The sequence below is a fragment of the Phalaenopsis equestris genome, unplaced genomic scaffold (genome assembly GCF_001263595.1).
Source record: "Phalaenopsis equestris unplaced genomic scaffold, ASM126359v1 Scaffold001235, whole genome shotgun sequence".
NCBI classification, from domain to species: domain Eukaryota; kingdom Viridiplantae; phylum Streptophyta; class Magnoliopsida; order Asparagales; family Orchidaceae; genus Phalaenopsis; species Phalaenopsis equestris.
The window spans coordinates 199,423-217,604 of record NW_018165674.1 but is presented as its reverse complement, the minus strand read 5'-3'; the positions used below and the strand labels follow the sequence as shown (position 1 = coordinate 217,604).

The 18,182-nt window shown below is 33.6% G+C and overlaps 1 protein-coding gene across 3 annotated transcripts in view; it reads right to left on the bottom strand.

Moving 5' to 3' along the window:
* The window catches only part of LOC110033602 (caffeoylshikimate esterase), a 95,801-nt gene that overhangs the window by 57,873 nt on the left and 19,746 nt on the right, over positions 1–18,182 (bottom strand). For 2 of the 3 annotated variants that reach the window (XM_020737640.1, XM_020737638.1), the window contains exons 3-6: positions 15,283–15,412; positions 15,017–15,163; positions 14,825–14,955; positions 6,056–6,193 (exon numbers count right to left, since the gene is read on the bottom strand). In XM_020737640.1, coding sequence (XP_020593299.1) covers positions 6,056–6,193; positions 14,825–14,955; positions 15,017–15,163; positions 15,283–15,412 — 546 coding nt within the window. The remainder of the gene's footprint in view (positions 1–6,055; positions 6,194–14,824; positions 14,956–15,016; positions 15,164–15,282; positions 15,413–18,182) is intronic. The other variant, XM_020737639.1, reaches the window with a different exon arrangement.

Sequence of the window (18,182 nt, the reverse complement as noted above, 5' to 3'; positions counted from 1 at the left end):
ATATATATATATATATATATTAAATATAAAAATAAACAAGATTACATAAAGTAAAATAATAAAAAATTAATACTTAAATAATAATGAGAAGTTAATAATTAAAATAATAAATAAATTAAATTTTATATCATGTATATGTTAAATTTTCACTTTAGAAGAGTCGACATCGGGGCACAATGTTATCGAAATAAGTGTCATTGAAGTGAGTTCTCTTACTTTTTATTTATGATAATATTTTGGTTCTGCTCATTTTTTATATATTAATAGATAATGATATTTACACAAACTTTATTTGAGTTATATGTTTTCCTTTATTGGACACAAGGTTAGGAATGTCTGTAGCTACTTAATAGTAGGCATTGGTGTATGTTATATATAGTATAATGAATTGAATGTGAGAAGCATATGCATGATATATTTATGTTGATTGTTTATATGTGCATTACTGACTATATTGGAATTGTCCATTGATGGTATTAGTAGAGAAACACTAAGGTACTCATGCATGTATATGAAAAAGAATATTGATATTGATGTGTCTTAACTACCATAATTTTAGACGGTGCTCTTGTGATAGTTGTACAGATATATAATAATATTGATATGCAATTGATATAGTAAGATTCTATGAATAGCATTAAATATTTTTATTAATTTATTAAAAGCTTGACTGACATTCACATTGCTTCTTTTTCTCTTGTATTATTGTGGTTTATAAGTATGAGTATTCACTAGCTTGTTTAGCTCATAGTTATTTTAAACCAACTTCTCAGGTAAATTAAGCAATTAAAAAAAAAAGCGATAAAAGTAAAAAATGTTTATAGAAGATGCGGACAACCAGTAATGAGGCAATTTTAACTTTATTGCTTTAATTTAAATTGTTTAGTGACTCTTTCATCTATTAACTATAGATGAATATAGAAAATTTACTTTAAATTGTCTAAGTGTCTTGTACCCATCTTGATTAATTCCACACCCTGCCCCGGGTCCCGATACTATACAATTCATGATTGGTTTTGTAGTGATCAAGGTTTAATAAAATATGCAACAACTTGATTTTGCTTCTTATGATATTAGTTATAATCATTTCATGATCTTCATTTGGTTGATTTCAAATTTCTAGCAAAATTTCAATTTTGGACAAGCTTTATTTTATTATTTAGGAAAATTTTACTTATTCGCTGATTTTCTTCTAAAGTAAATTGGAAATTTGTGTGCTTTTTTTGTTCATCCAATCATAGATATGCATTAAAGAAAGCCTAAGTCCTAAGATATCTGACATCACAAATAAGATATGATAACGTTGTCACTTGGGATTGTGCATTGGATTCTTTGTGAACGTTTCCATGGAGTGTCCCATAGGTTCCTTCTCCAATCATGGTTGTTCATTTGCCATCATCAGTTCAAATGGCCATTATCTTCCTTGTGGCTCCTCCTATATAAACTCTCATCTATTATTTCTCCTTTGATGTGTTCCTCAATCCTTCATGAAAATTTTTCGGTAATTGATAGCTTCAAGATCTTAGCAGGCTTCGACCATCAAATTTCCATTATTTTGTTATCAAAGTATAAATTCTCTTCATCACAAAGTTATAAGATAAACCAGCTCTTATCTTCACTAGTTCAAAAATATCTGAATTACCTAGCTGATTTTCCTTTTTCCTTCTCTATAACGGCCAAGTTCTCAATGAGACGCCCTAGTCATAATATTATGCATTCATTCATGTTAGACTTGCATTTGACTATAGAGGGCTTCTTAATCTTCATCATATTATTATTATCTGTTGGTGCTGATACTCTAGATTATTTTCACATTATCATATTATGTGAGTAGTTTCTCGTTGCAAATGTTAACTGATATTTTCATTTTGACTCAACCATAAAATCTCTAATCAGTCCTACAGAATTTCTTTTTCAATATTATAATCAATCTATACTATATTCTCTGAGCTCTATCTTTGGCAAACTCTTGCAAGTATATGATGTTATCACTCACTCCTTTGGGCTATATATGGCATAAGTTTTAGTTCATCTCAAAGTTGCTAGGCCTCCGGACAATAAGGTTTTGATTAACTCATGGTCTTGTAATTATTGCAAGAATATTATATCTAAAAATATGCATTCACATTGTACCACTTACAAAATTTTAGACGCCACTGCTCTGATTACTTCAAAACTCATCCATAATTAAGGAAAGCATTTGTCATTGATCCTTACATAACAAAAACACAATAACAAACCTTTATCCAACTAAGTGGGTTTGGTTACATGAATCTTTTTTCTCCATTTTGTCCTATTGAGTTTCATGTATTCATTTAATTCTAATTTATTAAGATCTTTTTTTACACAGTATGTCCAAATCTTTTTAAGGTCTACCTCTACCTTTCTTACCATAAGTCAAATCTAAAAAAGATACCTCCTAACAGAGCATTAGATGGTCAACGTTTAATGTGACAAATCCATCTTAAAATAACCCTCTCCAATCTTGTCAATCATCTTTTAGTTCGAACACAAGTAACAACTCTAGTATACATATCTTTAATGACAAGAATTTAAATTATATCAACTCATTTCTTTTCTAAAACTCTCCAAAGTACTTCTCTTGATACTTTATCATAAGTTTTTTTCTAAATCAAAAAAATCATATGTAGATCCTCCTTACTTTCTCTGTACTTCTCCATCAAACCTCACAATAAATGTATAGCTTCAATTGTACACTTGTCGGGAATAAATCCAAATTTATTTTGAGAAATATTTGTATCATGCTTAACCTATGTTCAATTACTCTCTTCCATACTTTTAACATATGACACATTAACTTATTTCCATTATAATTTGCATGTTCATGTGTATCCCCTTTAAGAGATTTGGGAGTTTCTTGGCTAACTAAACTCTTTAGTATTATTTTAAAAACTAAAAAGATGTCTGAGGAGTGGAGGAAGAGTATTTTGATCCCATTTTTAAGAATAAAGATGATGCATAAGAGTGTGCAAATTATAAAGGAATAAAGTTGTTGTGTCATACTTTAAAATTATGGGAGAGGGTAATTAAACATAGGTTAAGACGTATTAAAAAGGTTTCTCATAATCAATTTAGATTTTATGTCGGGCAAGGGCAAGTCTACTATGGAAGCTATATACTTATTGAGAAGGTTGACGGAGAAAGTCAGAGATAATAAGGAGAATCTACATTTGATTATTAATGATTTAGAAAAAGCTTACGATAAGGTTCCAAGAGAAATCCTTTCGAGAGTTCTTGAGAAGAAAGGTGTTGATATGACTTATATTCAAGTCATTAAAGATATGTATACTAGAGTTGTTACTTGTGTTCGAACTGAAGGAGGATTGACCAAATATTTTCCTATTTCTGTTGGATTACAACAAGGATCGGCTTAAGCTCATATCTTTTTTTTTTCTTTAGTTATGGATGGGCTTACTTAAGTACCGTGGTGTATACTTTTTGCTGATGATATCCTTCTCGTGGATAAGAAGAGAGAAAAAGCCCAAGAAAAACTTCAATTATGAAGGTCTACGTTGGAGTCTAAAGGTCTTCATTTGAGTAGAACTAAAACTGAATACATTGAATGTAATTTCAGTAGTAGTAGTTCTAGTGACAGAAGTGTAACTTTGGGTGATCAAATTATTAAAAGGTGTGAACGATTTAGATATCTCGGGTCTGTTGTTCAAAGCAATGATGATATAGATGGGGATGTTAATAGTAGAATTCAAGTTGGTTGGTTGAAGTGGAGGAATGCTTTGGGCCTTTTGTGTGATAGAAAAGTACCGGTCAAACTGAAAGAAAAATTTTATAAGACGGTGGTGAGACCTGCAATGCTCTATGGCGTTGAATGTTGACCTTTAAAAGAGAAGCATAATACTAAGTTAAGTGTTGTCGAGATGAGAATGATTCAGTGATGAGTGGCTTTACACTTAGAGACAAAATGCAAAATGAATATATCTGTGATAGGGTTGGTGTAGCTACTGTGACGGACAAAATTAAAGCAAGTCATCTTAAATGGTTTGGTCACATTAAGCGTCGACCATCTGATAATCCGATTAGGAGAGTAGAAATTTTAGATTCGACTTATGTTAAGAAAGACAGAGGTTGACTTAGGAAAACTTGGGCTTATTGTATAAAAAATGATCTTAATTTATTACAACAAAATGAAAATATGACACTAAATAAGATGCAATGGAGAAAAAGGGTTCATGTAGCCGACCACGCTTAGTGGGATTAAGGCTTTGTTGTTGTTGTTGTGTTGGAGAAAAAATATTTCAAAATTTTATGACTTTTGTTCCCTTTATTCTTAAAAATACGGACCAAAATACTCTTCTTCCACTCCACGGAAAACTTTTTAGTTTCTTAAAAAATATTAAGAAGTTTAGGAAGCAACGAAATTGTGAAATCACCTAACCATTTCCATACTTCTATTGAGATACTATCAAGTCCTATTGATTTTCCACCCTTCATTTACTTTAAAGCCCCCTAAATTTTTGTTTTACTAATACGATGATAAAAATAAAAATCTTTATTATTATAAACTATATTAAAATCACTAAAGTCAATTGAATTATCAAAATGTTTATTAAAACATTTATCAAAATATCTCGCTCACCTATGTTGAATATTCTTTCCTAAGAAAGGTACTTTTCGATTTTCATCACTAATACAAATTGCTTTAACTAAATCTTTATTTTTCTCAACTTATTGTTTGGCTAGTTTATCCATATATTTTTAACCCTCTTCATTATCCAATATATTATAAAAATAACTAAAAGTAGAATTCTTAATATCAAAAAATTTTTTCTTGGACTCCCTTATGGGTCACCTTATATTTTTCTCAATTTTCGAAACTTTCACATTTAGACCAATTTTTATAGCACACTTTTACGGTCAACAAATATGGGAGCATGTAAATAATCAAAATCTCTCTTCAAAGGTGGTGAAAACAATTCCAACTTCATCAGTTCAGGTATACGTGAAAAATTAGGAATAAACTCTAGTTATTAAAATAAGAACTGTGGAGAACAGCATAAACATTTATGCATCAAAAATCATTATTCCAAATTCTCCAAAGGAATTATGTCCCGATTAAAATTCTGCAGTAGAGGATGTTGATGTCACCTAGTCTAAGCAGTTTTTGGATTTAGAAGAAAGCCATTTAAGTATTGACATCCATCCAAATCATATGAGATTTCATATCCTATTTTCTAGAAAGGGAAAAATTAAAAAAAAAAAAATTACCATTGCTCTCCAGTATTTGTATTTACTAAATTTCATGTGAAACCGCACAAATTAAAGCTTATCATGGATATCTTCACTTTCATGTTATCCTTGCTATTTTACATCTACATTTCATTGTAATTGTAGCCTGTGTGCTCATTTAATAATATAGTTATAATGTTTAGCTTCTATAAAAAAAAGATGACATTGATAATTTATAGAATTAAATATTAAATTTTCCTATTATTTCAGAATGTAAAATATGACTTCATTTTTTTACAATTATTATAAAGGTTGTTTAGAGTTCATTGAAACATTAAACATATTATTCTGGAACCATCTCACATAAACACAAATTACAGCAGTACAATTTTTTTTTTCAATATCGAATTTGGGGTTAGCTTTATATAAATCTTTTATTTGCTATGATTTCATAAAATATGTTTAAATTATAGCTAGATTTGATGTTCCCTCAATTAAATACGACTTAACTCGAAGCATCCCACTGGTTCAAAAGATAGAACATCTTCAAAGTTTGATAACTTAACAGTAGATAAAAGTAATAATAATAAGACATGCAGAAACTACATTACATGCTGAAATAAAAAGAAATATTTCAACATTAAATAAAAATAATATAATCAATACATTTTGATGAATGATTTCAAATACTTTCCTATTCTTGTCAGATTATGGGCCACCTATCATGCAGATAGTTTAAAAGAACCAGTTGCAAGATGTCATATTTCCTCCAAAAACAAGCATAGATATAACTGGTAAGAGTTCGCAACTTTACAAATTTACTATTCTTATTAAATCAGCAAAAACTGACCATTTTTCTTTTTTCAGGATCTCTGAATGCTAGATCACCAAGATCTTTCTGTGGAAACAACTTCGCTTCAGGTAAAATATATGACAGCAGAGATAATGCGTTCAAAATGGCAGCAGGCGGAGTCACATCTTCTGCAATCTTAAAAGTTCAACAAATTAAAGTCAATTGCTAACAGATTGTAACTGATAACACAGTTAACAAAAGGCCAATATATATATATATATATATATATATATATATATCGACACACACATAATGGAAAAGAAATGTAGAAACTATATGAAAAGAGTTACGTTCTATTTATGGAAATTAGAATATAAAAAAAGGATGTAATTAGCACATGAGAAGCTGCTGTTGACCACATTTTTGTGAGGTCTTCTCTTCTCCTCCTTAGAGCCTAGGATCTAGTTCTAAGAGTTCTTATTGATCGTCTTAGAAAATTAGAATTGATACCCACGCTTTTAGAAAAACCTAGTCAATTCTTATTTTCCTTTGATGTCTAGCATTTTTGGCACAAGACCATCGTCTTATGAACGAGTGGTTATGAGTTATTTTGCGAAGACTGAAGGGAAAAGTTCCTAATAGGACTTCAAGCCTTAAGAAAACATCGTCACGCTTTTCCGTCACATACACACACCAAATACACAAAGTTCACAAAATTGCACGAAATCGGACTTCAATTAAGCCCAGAGGAGGAATCAAAATGCGAACTTCTCTGGATGATCTCCGACGACAAATTGGACTGCGCCAACGCGTCTGGGATACCAATTTTTGCAGGAAAAAACACTCATATTATCATGTTTTCAACACAAGAAAATTTGTACGCAAATCGATGAATTCATCAAAACGACTTCCGACGGCGAAACGGACTGCGCCAGTGCGTCTGGAACGTCAGAATTACCCAAAATTGACATCTATTTTATGATGATGTGACACACTAATAAAAATGCACAAATCAAATTTTACTTTTTGAAATAATTAATATTTTCATATTTATATTATTAATAATCTTAATTATATACCCTAAATCGTATATTAATACGGTATATTCATACGTTCAATTGCCCATTTATCTATCGCGGCTCGATCGAAGCTCGGCTCGCCGCTCCCGCATCTCCTCTGTCGTTCGCGAAGAAGCCCTAGCCCCCCCATCTGCCGCATCGAAGTCGATCGAGCGGCGCCAGGGCCCCCCTCCGCCCCTCTTTTCCCTCTCGTTCGCTCGCAGTACAGACGAATCTCTAGGGGCCGAACCAAATCTTCCCCAATCGGCATCCTGAATCTTGAATCACCACTGTCCTCTCACTCGCCGAACTCCTCTCCTCTCTTGGCCGAAGTTTTTGGTCCCCCCACTGAAACCCTGTCTAAAAGCTTCCACGCCGTGCCACGCGAGCTGCGCCTCTGCGATTCTCGTCGTCACCTCCTCACGCGAGGTTTGTCGCTTCTCTTGGCTCCCCCCCCCCCCCCCGCGGGCGGGGGTTCCTAGGGCTGGCCGAAAATTGAAAGAAAAGGGGAGGTGCTGCCTTTTTGTATCTAGGAGTGGTGGCCGAATTTCTGCAAAGAGGAAGTGCTGCTGGATTTTTTTGTGGCTTGTTCGGTTTTCCTTGCTGGTTCACTCATTAGCTTTGCTTGGTTGCTTGTTTGGTCATTGAGATTTTCGATTGAAGCTTTGAGAGAGGAGAGGTGCTGCCGAGATTCTCATTGCTTGATGTTTGTTCTCTCGTGGAGTTCCGTAGCTTGTTCATCTGCTCTTTCTTTTAGGACAGTTGAGCCGATAATATTTCATGCATATCCTGTTCCTATGCGAATTTCATGATATATGAATTTCTATTCGTATATATTTCGATTGGTCACATAAGGTTCGAATTGCGTGAAAATTTATGCACATTCTATATATTTTGAAGGCTGCAATGTTTGAAAAGCTTCACCAATGTTTGAAAAGCTGCAATGTTTGAAAAGCTTCACCAGGTTCTATTGTAAAAATCAAAAAATTAGGTGCTATATATTTAAATGTGTGAGGAATCGAACGGCATGCGTGAAGGTGATTGCTGGGGCCCTTTTTTATCATGAATACTGCACTTCTATTGTTACCTTGTGATTTCGAGGGGCTTAATTGTTACTTTATTTGAGCTATGTTATTATCCGTTAAGACCTGTGTGAACACCAATTTGCAAAAAGATTTAAGTGTTATTCTTTAAGATGGGTCATTAACATTGGGTCTTTAAGGACGAATATCACCGCTTGTTTAATTTCTTGATTATGCGGTGTCATATAAATGCAGAAATTTAACAAAAAAAATCTGGAATTGAGAAGTTTAGGACTGTTTTGGCCTAGTGGCTTAATGTTTTAGTTTGATATTTGGGAGAGTTTTGTGTTGGGGTTTTCGGCCTTGCCTTGTTACTGTTTTTGCCACTCATCTTCGCTGTTTTACGGAGTTCAACTTAGCATATTTGGGTTTGAATCTAAATGTTAATTGGAACCTCTAAATGAACCTTTTCTAGTGGTAATTTGAGCTGAATTTACTGCAGTTTTGGGGTATTAACTTTTATGCCACGCAATGCTTTTGTATTTACATGCTTAGCTCATAAAGTTTCATCTTCACATATGTCATGCAACTCTTATACTCTTGTAAAGTATTGCCAAAAAGGTCATCGATAATTTCAGCCATGTGAATAAGCTTGGGGAGGAAATTTTCAACGCTCTCAAAATCTGAAATATTTGTGGTGTTATATTTACAAAAATCTGAAATATTTGAATGTTATATTTGCAAAAATCTGAAACAATTGAGTGTTATACTTGCAAAAATCTGAAAATTTTTTGTGGCATATTTGCAAAAATTTGAAATATTTGTGGTGTTATATTTGCAAAACCTAAAACATTCGAGTGTTATATTTACAAAAATCTGAAATATTTGTGGGGCTCATTTGCAAAACCTGAAACATTTGAGTGTTATATTTACAAAAATCTGAAACATTTGAGTGTTATATTTGCAAAACCTGAAACATTTGAGTGTTATATTTACAAAAATCTGAAACATTTGAGTGTTATATTTGCAAAACCTGAAACATTCAAGTGTTATATTCGCAAAAATCTGAAATATTTGCTGGGCTTATTTGCAAAATCTGAAACACATGGGTGTTATCTTTGCAAAAATCTGAGAACATTGGTTAGCCTATTTGCGAAAATCTGAAATGCATGATAGGTGGGATGTTGATTTGAGCCTATATGTTCATTCCCTATTATTAATACGTGTTTTACCACTTGTTGAGGCTCGATTTTGGCTCTTTGGAGCTGGATAAAGGCTAAAAATATTTCTTTGTTTTCACCATGTTGGATTTATATCTCATTATAAACTTTTGATGAAGAATGTGATTAAATTATTTTTGACATAGGTATGTTTTTTCTAGAAGGCTAGGGAATTACTTCTTTCATTAATTAGTGTTTCTTCTTTTTATGAAATGTAAAAGGATTGTACAATTTCATTTGGAGAAAATATAGGGTTGATGTAAATTTGATTTATGAAGAGGTTTGGAAATTCATGAAAATGTCATGCGTTGATAAAAAAAAGTGAGAAAATAATATCTTTCTAAGATTGATTCAAAGCTCTTGAAGCTTCATTTTGAGATTAATATCAAATTTGAATTATAAAGGGGTTTGGAAATCCATAAAAGTGTCACTTGGAAAGGATATCCTTCTCGGGATTGATCTGATTATTTTCCTTTTTGACGAATTTAATCGTTTTAGACCGATACATTCATGATTTTATTTTAAACTTCACTGATTTGGCTTGGTTTTAAAATGGATCGGTCTCCTTTCGGTTTGTTTTTTTTTGCTTTTTTTTTTACGGTCAAGTTAAAAATGGGAATTCCGATTTAATTATATTCAGAAGTGATTTACAGTCTCAAGCTTAAGGGAAAGAGAAAGGGAGAGAAAATTTAAAAATAAGATTTTGATCTTCGAGGTGATAAAATCTAAAGGGAGGATAGAATAGTGAATCATCTACCGTTCCTTTTTGCATATGAAAGATAAAACTGTAAATTGGAAGAATATTTAGGGGTAGGAAGAAAGTGAGAGTTTAGATAACAATTAAGGATATGGATTGAAAAGATTAGTAGACCTGCACTTAGGTCCTTTAAGTTTGGAATAAACCTACATCCAATTCTCCTAATTAGATTTGAATCACACTTCACAACTCTTTTGCCAAAGCTATAGGTTACCCCTTAGGTTTTAGGAGCCTAATGGTGAGCTAAACTTAATCTAAAGATGCTTGAGGGTTAGTTAAGAGGCACTTAGTTGAGGTTAGACACTTTAAGACACTTCAAGTAAACTAAAGTGTATGTTTCCTAGGTGTTTCCTTAAAGTGTATGTTTCCTAAGTCTTAGGAGCACACCTTAAGAGAGTTTATCATCCTAATTTTCAAATGATCCTAAGATGTCAGACATCTGACCCCAGTTCATAAAATAATAAGGACACTAGGCACAAGGGTGCACTAGATTGTGATTCATAACTGATTTAATTAGATCAAATAATGAAATAAATAATGAAATTATTAGATCAAATAATGAAATTCTTACCTTAACTTGACCAAAACTGAAACTCAATGCTCCGTGATTTGGGTTTATCTTACACTCAAATCCTCTTGGCAATTAGGGACATTCCAATGTATAAATTTCCTATTCTTGGTCCTTTATATGTGATATTGTATTTCATTTTATTTGTTTGTCCTTTTCTTATGATTTACTTGTTTCTGTTAAGTCTTTTTCAGGTCATACTTTCCTCTTTTACACAGCGCATAATAGCTAAACTTAAAGGAGCAATGAACCTACCAGGTGTACAGGTTTAATTTATATTACAGCATTTTATTTTCCCAACATGTTATATTGTTTTTATATCCTGTTATACTACTGTTTATAGCATGTTATACTCTTTTTTCAACATGTCATACTGTCTTTCCTTTTTACTGTACAGTACATTGTTACTTTTCTTTCACATTGCATGCTTAGTTACTTTGATATGTTATGGCTTAGTATAGAATAACCTAGTGGTTAGGAGCATGTTCAAAACTAAAACTAAACCAGGAGGTGCTACTACGAGAAGCTTGGAGCGAACATCGTGGGCGGCACGACGAGGAACAACTTCAAAGTGGATCTGCAACAGATAAACATCAAAACACATCATATAAATTATTACTTTCTTTAGTTTAAATAACAACCCATAGGATCACTCTTTACACTTTTTGTACTCCTCAACTCTTTAGACTTTTTGTACAACTGTGTTGTACAATTATAAGTCCTAACGCTTTGGGATTCCGAGGTTACCATGCGGTACGGTGTAAATCCTCCTATCTTTTTAGGTTATTTGCACAGTTCGATATTGTGTAAACATAAGTCCTAAATCATAAATAATTTGCAGGATTGAAATATCAAATTAAATCATTTCGAAAGACATCAAGTCAAATAATAGGATAGTTGGGATATCTCCGGGGTTTCTCCTGGATCTGTGATATCCCCTACTTTTTTTCCATTTGGATTCCTTAAATAATTGTTTCTATTTTGAGTCTTTCTTATTTGATTTTCCCATGTCCAATCATGAAAACCTAAACTTTGAAATCTTGAAAACAAAACCACCAGATCTTAATCGAGAGTTTTCTTAAGTGATTTCGATCATTTAAGATGTAATTAACTATAGGGGCTTGCCTCTATAGGGAACCAGGAACCCAGATAAAATAAATCCTATCTAATTTTTTTATGTTGGATAGGAGAACTTGTTGGCCTTTTTATAAAAATATTTCGCAGACTAACACGGATGTCACAAATTGTTTAATCTAGGTGATTGAATCGCTATTACAAGTGATATATTTATCCTTCGGGATAAGTGTATTACTTGTAGTATTGTATTCAATTATTTAAGTTATTTAAGTTATTTAAAATGTGAAGTTATTTAAAATGTGAGACCCGTTTGGTCGTATCTATATTAAAAATCAAGAAGGGTTATATTTATATTTAAATTATTTTCAAAATCACAAAATCATTCACTTTTTCAAATCACGAAGTTAAAAATAAAACGGCCGACAGCTACCCACCGAAACTGATACTAAAGTCCTAAAGAAGTACATTTATGTATGATTCTAATATATTGCAATGACGACTATTTAAGCAAAGAATTAGGATATTTTAGCCGATTCAAGAAAATTTTCATTATTTATTATTTTAAATGACTGCTGCAATTCTACCGAAGCTACATGCATTGTTGTTGTGTTCTTTTAGAATCAACCATATAACTTGCCAATATCACAAGAAAATTGAAACTTAAACCCGCCAAGGCTTGCTCCTTGCTTCAATAAAAACCTCAGAAAATGTAACTTTTATGTGGATTTACTTATGTTACTATAAGTTTCTCCAAATTCAGGTGAATGATTAACTTCGTTATGAAAGGATAAAGGGTCAATGTATTCGAGCCTATGCTAATGAGCATAGTAACAAAAAAAATACGATTTGAGTTGAATTGTGATTCCATGTGTGGCAATGGATAAGTTACCCATACCATCACTTCCACGTCAACGGTATTTCGTTTTTTTATACAAGCAACATTTATAAACTAGATAAAAAAAATAGTACAATAAAGGCAATTAACAGAAATGTCATACTAAAAAGAAAATACAACAGCATAATATGCAATAAAATCATTTTGATTGTCTAACTTGAAACACAGTGAATATTGGTGAGTGAAAAGAACCTTATTCTGATTTTACCTCTTCCAGTATAAAGAATATGAAATCTTTTCTTTTTCACAGAGTCAATACACTGAATTCTCTAATCAGTACCAGAATCTTGTAGTAAAGAATCATCATTATGTTGACAAAATGGATGAAATTGTGGCATTTAAAGAACTTGCAGAGTATTCTTAGTAGTACTATCACTAGTTGATGATGAGACTACCACCATAGGGCTAGCAAAACAGAGATATTAATAAATTGGATGACGAAAAGGCTTCCTCGAAACAAGTAGGAAGATCAACATGAGCATCAGATGGAAAAGTCTGTGGAAGATATTTTGGAAGCCGCGGCTTAGGATATAACTTGAAATATGAATAATATTTATGTCCAAAAATATGACAAGGAACAAAACGAAATAATATTTTCAAATTTCGCATGGTTGTAACATCCAATTCCACCAACAGTCTAGCGACTGACGGCTTAGTGAACTAGTTGCTGCAACATCCACCTTTATCGGCTTTCTAAAAAGGGAAGCTAAATAGAATAAAATAGATTGGTTGAAATAGTGCAAGTCAAGTCATGGAAATGAGATCCAAATAATATAGGAGGCTCCACCAAACAATCAAAATGGGGAGGGCCATTGTAACAAGGGAATTGAGAATCATAATATACTATAAGTGTCGAGAGAAGAGTCTGATGTAATATGCTTCTAATGAAAATCTAAATTGATTTGGGTTAAAAAGCCCAATAGAGTAATCACAAATCAATTGTCAATCAACCAAAAACTTACTAAATTCCTCCATGCAAGGGCTAACTAAAAAAGTTCTCGATAGGTGAAAGGGCGGAAGGCAGCATAAGCATAGATATTTCTTAATCAGAAAAGAGAAGAACATGCATGCCTTGAAAAGAAGGTTGTTTATTTTATGGTTTGTAGAAGTTTGATAAAAAATGGAGGATCATTTTATGGAGAGGGGAGATTATCGGCTCATTTGAACCATGAAGCACATTCACAAGGAAGCATGAAAGTTGAGAGGAAAGAGCGCAAGTATCCACGAAGATAAAAGAAAAGCAGCAGCAAAGAGATTAGCGGCTACAATAACATGTGATGATAATCATTGCAGGAAAACATACATAAATCCGCGAAAAGAACCGGTGGACCGAATTTTTTGTTGAACGTTATTTTGTGTTTTTGGCGTAAGACCCTGAACCGTCCGTCGGTTCTTACTATTATTTTTTTGACTAAATATTCCACTGTAAATCTATCATAAAACCCACAAACAATCAGTCGGCAATTGGTTTACTGGCTTTTGGCTAAAACACGTGCTGAAAAACTATCAAAACGGCAGCTGGTTCTTAGTATTAGTTTTAGACATTTTTACACATTTTTTTATTTATAGGAATTAGAAGAGATCACCTACCTCTCAAATTATAGGTGTTTATCCTTATATTTGTGTTGTTTGGGATTACTAAAGAAAAACATTTTTGTGAAAACCCGCATCAATTTCTACATCAAATATTATAACAACATTGATTTTGATGAAATTTGACGCAACAAGATATTGGTGGTGGTGTAAGATTCAATAGCTTGCTAATTTTCCATAGTTTGAATCTCCCGTTGATTTGATCAAATTTAACAAATCTTTGCATAATTAATTTGTCTTAGTTTCTCGTCTTACAACGTTATACCTAACCAAAGCAAATTTTGTATTTGATGGCCTTTAAACTATGAACCCCTATTTCTTTTACATGCCTTATACACTAATTATATCATGTTTGTATTAGGAAACATAGATCCTTAAGCATATTGCATCAGTTAACAATGCAAATTTAGAGAATAATTATCAAAATCTACTAATGATCTATCAGCATACTGAAAAGGTCATTTTTTTAGCTGTGTTTCCAAGATCACATACGAAAATAGTTGCCTAATCAAAAAAAGGCCTTATCACGATCTTAAAGTGAAAACTATCATATAGAAACAAATAGCTTCATTCAATTTCATAATAGATTATCTATTATGAAAGCAATAAAGTGAGAAGATGCAACACAAGCCCCACCTTACACATAGGAGCAACAAGCACCACGCCATCCCATTCTTTGGGCTGTTTTAGATGGATCTTAAGAGCCACAGCACCACCCATGGATTGACCAAGGAGAAAGTGTCGCAACCCTACAACTTCCCTTCTTTCTACAACGAAACACCATGTCAAACCAAGCATCCCTAAAGAAGAAGAAAAAGAATTACAAACCTCGAATATGGGCATACTGCTCTATGACAAGATCTACCATCTCATCGAAGCTATGGATGTAGCCGTGCAAACCATCTGAGAGACCAAATCCAGGTAAGTCCATGGCATAGACTCCATATCCTGCCGCTGCAATCCTCTTTGCAATCCCTGTTTTTTACAATGCTAGGTAATTCATTTATCCAATGATCAATAAATCCATCAACTGATCTACAACACAAAATCATTAGATAAAACAATCCACAAAAAACTCAAAACCAGCAAGAGACCTTCAAAGAAGAAAGTGCAGGTGTCACCGTAGCCATGGCAAAAAAAGAGGGTAGCCTTGGTGGTGGTGCCAAGGTTCGGAAGCCAGCTCTTCCAAAAAATCTCCATGCCCTTGGCATTCCTCTCGTACCTCTGCGCAATGAAGCATAATGGAGCAACATAGTTTAGCCTCTATAGCCATCACAAAGTCTTGCCTTTACTGGCTAGAAGGTTTCGCTTTCAGTTATCCGTTTTCAGGACAAAAATTAGCTAAATCTTTCATAAATTTGTAACTGTGTACACTATAGCTTCAGTTGGAAAGTATTTGTAATTACCAGGTGTTGGAAATCAAAAGAATGCAAAATTCATTAATTAATATGAAAGGGAAAATAAATAGCCCTTACATGAATTCTAGAATAGGAAAGACAATAAAAAGAAATAACAGGAAATGAAAGATATAACATCTAATATCTCCAATTAATCAATTCATATTGATTATTTGGAGATAAAGGAAACAACAAAAAAAGAAAGCCTAAAGCAGAAAAAGAATAAATCTAATCTAAGAACATAAACCTAAAATAAGAAAAAAATAATATTATATTAGGAATAAATCTAATACTCATAGCTTCTAATAGGCATAAATTATTTCCTAATATAACTTTTAACACTCACACTCAAGTTGAAATATGGTTCAAAACCATATTCAACTTGGATTTGAAAACATCAAACAACGAACGAGGAAAATCCTATAAAGTAGAACTTTAAGTCTTCATCCCGTACTGTGGTTGTCTTTCACTACAGTTCCTGCAATAACTGTAGATTTGCGGAAGACTTAATGTTAGATGGGAATTTGCAGGGAAGTAAACAACCTGCAAGAAAAGTCGACTTCTAGTTGACTGCAGTTGACTTTAATTGCAATTACTGCAGTGTCTGTATGTAGGTAGACTACTCCTACAGGTAATATTGTAGGGGAGTTTGTAGAGGAACAAACAATCTACAGGAAAACTAGTTTTTATTTGACTGCATTTCCTGCAGTGTCTGTAGGTAGGTGAAAGGCTCTTATAATTGATGTTATAGGGGAATTTGTAGGGAAGTAGATAACCCTAAGGAATAAACTACAGCGAATGGCCAACAAAAGAAGAAAAGGCTATGGAGGTAGGCCTTGTTGCAGGAAATGCTCCGGAAGAGGAATTGATACAGAAAAAGCTTGGGAGGAGGGAGTGCTGCAAAAAAAACTCTGGAGGAGGATTTGCTGCAGGAAAGTTTCTAGAGGAGAATCTGATTTAGGAAAGATTCTAGAAGAGGGTCAGCTGTAGAAAAAAGTTATAGAGAAAGGCCTGCTGCAGAAAAAAGTTCCGAATGAGGGTCTGATACAAGAAAATGTTTCGAAGGAGGGTCTGCAGTAGGGAAAAGCTTCAAAGGAGGGTCTACTGTAGGAAACAAGCTCAGGAGGAGGGTCTGCTGCAAGAAAAAGTACCAGAGGAGAACCTGCTGCAGAAAAAAGTTCCGAATGAGGACATGTTGCAAGGAAAAGCTCCAAAGAAGAGTCTGCTACAAAGAAAAGCTCTAGAGGAAGTCTTGTCGCAGGAAAAAACTCCAGAGAAGAGCCTGCTAGAAGGGAAGAGCTTCAAAGGAAGGACTGACTCATAATGCTCACTTCAAGATAAAGTGATTTCATCATCTCATGATTGCTCAATCTCAGTGATCGAACACCAAACTTGTCCGAAGAAAAGTCAGTTCCTTTCATAGTCCAAGAGAACATGACATTCATAAAAACCAGATAACCACCCAACTCTTCAACATTAGTAAGGCCAAATGGCTTGGATGCAACTGAACATTCTTTGAGAGATTCATATATAGCAAAAGTCGATACCGACATATGAAACTCCTATGACAAATGGAAGCCAGTCCCTGCACAGTGCATCGAATCCCTCTTTCCTGTAGACTCTAATGCATGGAACATCCCTCAATACTGGTAAGGAGATTTTTAGGTCTGGACTGTGATCCTACCTCTGATCATGTGCATGGGATAAGTAGCAATCATGGCAATAATCCCAGCACATGCTCTAGCACCAAGATGTAATACAGAAGTAATTTGTGCATCCTCGTTGCTAGTTTGCTGTCGGTAAAGCCACAAAATCCCTTTGGATGCCTGTAGTAAAATTTTAAACCTCTCAAGTGGAGCAACAGCAGTCCTTGATATTCCTCCAGCGACGCCTCCAGACACAAGAGAATTGCATATGCTAAGGTTCGCATGGCTAGGGACCTTAACTACTTCCCTTGAAAGCTTCGCCTCCTCAACCAGCTTCATGATTGTCACCACTGTGGTCTCGCCCGTGCTCTTTCCCACCACATCCTCTATTGCCATAGAATGCCCTAGAAATCACCAAGCACTTCCAGAGAATAACAGAAAAAGTGGTAAAGCTCAAAAACATTCAAGCAGGGTGGTGAGGGACAAAGAGATCGGAGCAACTGACGAGTGTCCAAGAAAAGTTCTGAAACTGACGATTTATATGAAGCAACCTCCACTTCGCGATGCAGTGATGATGGAGATTGGAGAGCGAGAAGGAATAACAAATACGACTGAGATGAGCCGAGGAGCGGGGGATAGGAAGTTTCCGGTAGCAATAGATCTTCTTCTCTGCTAGAGACTCTAAAAGTTTTTTCAACTCTAACACCATGTTGGAATTCAGAATAACGCAAAATTATTTTATTAATAAGAAAGTAAGCATAAATGATCCTTACTTGAATTCTAGAATAGGAAAGAAAATAAAAAAATAACAAGAAAGAAAAGATACAACACCTAATATCTCCAATTAATCAATTCATATTAATTATTTGGTAATAAAATAAATAACATAAAATAGAAAAGTTTAAAATAGAAAAGGAAGCAAATCCAATCAAATATATATATATATATATA